The sequence below is a fragment of the Octopus bimaculoides genome, chromosome 19, assembly GCF_001194135.2.
Source record: "Octopus bimaculoides isolate UCB-OBI-ISO-001 chromosome 19, ASM119413v2, whole genome shotgun sequence".
Classification (NCBI taxonomy): domain Eukaryota; kingdom Metazoa; phylum Mollusca; class Cephalopoda; order Octopoda; family Octopodidae; genus Octopus; species Octopus bimaculoides.
In genome coordinates, this window is record NC_068999.1 from 47,501,821 (window position 1) to 47,505,278 (window position 3,458).

Below are 3,458 nucleotides of genomic sequence, written 5' to 3' on the forward strand. Positions count from 1 at the left end.
TATATATATGTATGTATATATATATGTATATATATATATATGTATATAAGGGGGGAGGGGATAAATAGATTACATTAACCCCAGTGTTCATCTGGTACTTATTTTATTGACCCCGAAAGGATGAAAGGCAAAATCAACCTCGGTGGAAACTCAGGACGTAGCGACGGGCAAAATACTGCTAAGCATTTCATCCAGCGCGCTAAGGATTCTGTCAGTTTGCCACCTTATAAATGAATTGTAATAATAACACTCAAAACCACAATGTCTGCCAATAAGGAATTAGTTGCAGGAAGTTAACTCGATGAGGAACTTGCCAATATTTACAATATTGAAGTCAATCATCGACAGACAACTCTTTTCTAAATTTTATAGAGGTGCTAAAGTCTACCCTGGGTACCAGCGATCATATGTCTTACATTGGTTGTATATAAAATGATATTTACCTTTAAGATGAAAAGCTACATAGAGAAGAGCAGACTGTGTGGGACTGAGGAAAGGAAACTTTGGTTTGAAGTTTCCAACAGCAACAAGTGCTCTCAGAATTGGTGTTGATAATGACTGTTCCATGAAGCCAAGATTAGGCAGAAGATTTACCATTAATGGATCAAGTTTTGGGGGAAGTTTATAACTCAATTCAATTTTACTGTAGACCTGTGGTAATCTGAAAATGAAACGAATATTTTTTTTTTAATTATTGCTGAAGTCATAAGAAATCATAAACTTTTGAGAGAACATGAAATAAATTTTTTTCTTGGAACAGTGGATCATGAAATATATAATGCTGCAAATAATAGCATGTAAATATTGGGCTGTAAAACCCTTTTGGATGTTTACATGGGTGGACTGCAAAGTTCATAGGCTAACTATGAAGGAGTGATGCTAGAGGTACAAAGTCTTGCATGCTTTAATTTCAACTCTTATCACTAACTGCATTATTTCTTTCCAGGAAGGCGGTGAGCTGGCAGAAACGTTAGAATGCCAGGCGAAATGCTTAGCGGTATTTCGTCTACTGTTACGTTCTGAGTTCAAATTCCGCCGAGGTCGACTTTGCCCTTCATCCTTTCGGGGTCGATAAATTAAGTACCAGTTACGCACTGGGGTCAATGTAATCGACTTAATTCCTTTGTCTGTCTTTGTTTGTTCCCTCTGTGTTTAGCCGCTTGTGGGCAATGAAGAAATAAGAAACATTAGAATGCCGGGTGAAATGCTTAGCGGCATTTCGTCTGTCTTTACATTTTGAGTTCAAATTCTGCTGAGGTCGACTTAGCCTTTCATCCTTTCGGGGTTGATAAATTAAGTACCAGTTGCATGCTGAGGTTGATGTTAATTGACTGGCCCCCTCCCCCAAAATTTCAGGCCTTGTGCTTAGTGTAGAAAAGATTAGTTCTTTCCCGGTACACTGTCATCTAACTGTTCAAAGAAGACTTCAAAAGTAACTGGTAGTGACTTCTCTTGAAAATGGATAAAATTTGGCATTGTGGTGTTATCAAGTACCTGCAGAAAAAGGGTTTGGCCCCCAAGGACATTGATGCTGACATGGTTGCTACATTAAGGAATAATAACAGTGCAAAAGCAGGCAGCTGAATTTAGAAGGGGAAGGGAGAGTCATGGAAATAACCCAAGGTCTGGACGTCCTGCAGATGTCACCACCAAAAAAACATTGACCGTGTTCTCCACATGATGATGGATGGCAGGGTTAGGGTAATTGACTATAAATCAAACCAACCTTGACACATTTTGAACTCACAATCTAAAGATGGATGGAATGCTTCTAAGCAGTTTGCCTAGGAAATAACACTTACAGACCAAAGACAATTTTTAAAATTTTGTTACAAAGTGTTATTTTATTAAGAAATTATGAAGTATTACCTCATGAATTTTTCCAGTTTCTTTTCTGAGGCAAAACAATAATATTTTTTCTGATATTCAACAGTTAAATCTGGTTGACCAGGAGTAATTGCATCATATCTAGAAACAAAAACCAAAAACGAAAATAAAAAAGAAAAGACACCATAACTGAAAGCCTGACCGAACAGGTTATAAAACATTAAGTAAACCTACCAACTGGACAAGACTGTCTCATGTCCTGGGGCTCATAAAGACAGTTACCTAGTTTCCATGGCATATGAATGACAAAGATTACCCCTGCCCTTGAATGGGATGCTTGTATGTCAAAGTTACTCATTTGCAGTTGAGTGGACAGGAGCAATATAAACTATGATGAAATGGAATGTATTGTTGGGTAAAAAGTGTGAGGTGCTGCCACATCCTGCCTTAAATAGTTTTACCAGTCCTTCCTTCCCAGAGACTGCATCCCTCTGGAATCTTGTATAGTTCCTCCAAAAAATGTTTACGTTGAACACCAAAACATTAATTTACACTAGTCTGGGAAAGGCCTACATTAATTCTCTTTCTTTGACCAATTACATAAAAGGAAAATAGGGCTGGGATGTGTTGCTAAGTCAATATGTGAGACAATTTGGGATTTTGCTGATTTGTATCTTGTCTCTGCGAATATAAATTGCTATCACATAGCAAGATGGGTTTCCCCACAGTTTCTATCAGTCAATTTCACTTACAAAGTATTAACTAAGAAAAAGAAAGATTAAAACCTTTATAATTTTTAGAAATGAATAATGAAAACTTAGACCAATATTTTGTAAAAAAAATCCTTAAAATATCATACCGACATTTTCCTTCATAGTATGTCACGGGACAGTAACCAAGGTGTTCAAATTGAGGGATTTCTTCTTTGTTTAAACATTTCTTTGGGATCAGTTCTTGAGGTGGTAAAGCCTTTGGAGCGTAAGGGGGAACGAATTTTTGTGGTTCATTTAAAAATTTCTCCAGTTGTGACTCATTTTCCATTTTGTAATATTTTCCTGGATAAAAGTAAAAATAAACCATCAAATGTTGTTCTCACTCTTTTAAAAGGTCTTAATACATTTTTTACTTTACATATTATAATAATAATAATAATAATCCTTTCTACTATAGGCACAAGGCCTGAAATTTGTGGGGAGGGGACTAGTCACTTGCATCGACCCCAGTATACTCAACTGGTACTTAATTTATCAACCCTGAAAAGATGAAAGGCAAAGTCAACCTCAATGGAATTTGAACTCAGAGCACAGAGACGTGTTAATGAATCAGCCAGATTGCCACCTTAATGATAATCCTTTCTACTATAGGCACAGGGCCTGAAATTTGGGGGAGGGGACTAGTCGATTACATCAACCCCAGTGTTTCACTGGTACTTAATTTATCGACCTCAAAAGAATGAAAGGCAAAGTTGACCTCGGCGGAATTTGAACTCGGAACGTAGCAGCAGACAAAATACCACTAGGCATTTCATCTGGTGGGCTAACGATTCTGCCAGCTTGCCACCTTAATAATAATAATAATAATAATAATAATAATAATAATAATAATAGTAATAATAATAATAATAATGTTTG

At 36.6% G+C, this 3,458-nt stretch overlaps 1 protein-coding gene across 1 annotated transcript in view; it reads right to left on the reverse strand.

Annotated features, from left to right (window-relative positions):
• The window catches only part of LOC106867518 (adenylate kinase 9), a 50,851-nt gene that overhangs the window by 617 nt on the left and 46,776 nt on the right, over positions 1–3,458 (reverse strand). Inside the window, exons 33-35 of the mRNA XM_052974713.1 lie at positions 2,687–2,918; positions 1,870–1,968; positions 444–661 (exon numbers count right to left, since the gene is read on the reverse strand). Coding sequence (XP_052830673.1) covers positions 444–661; positions 1,870–1,968; positions 2,687–2,918 — 549 coding nt within the window. The remainder of the gene's footprint in view (positions 1–443; positions 662–1,869; positions 1,969–2,686; positions 2,919–3,458) is intronic.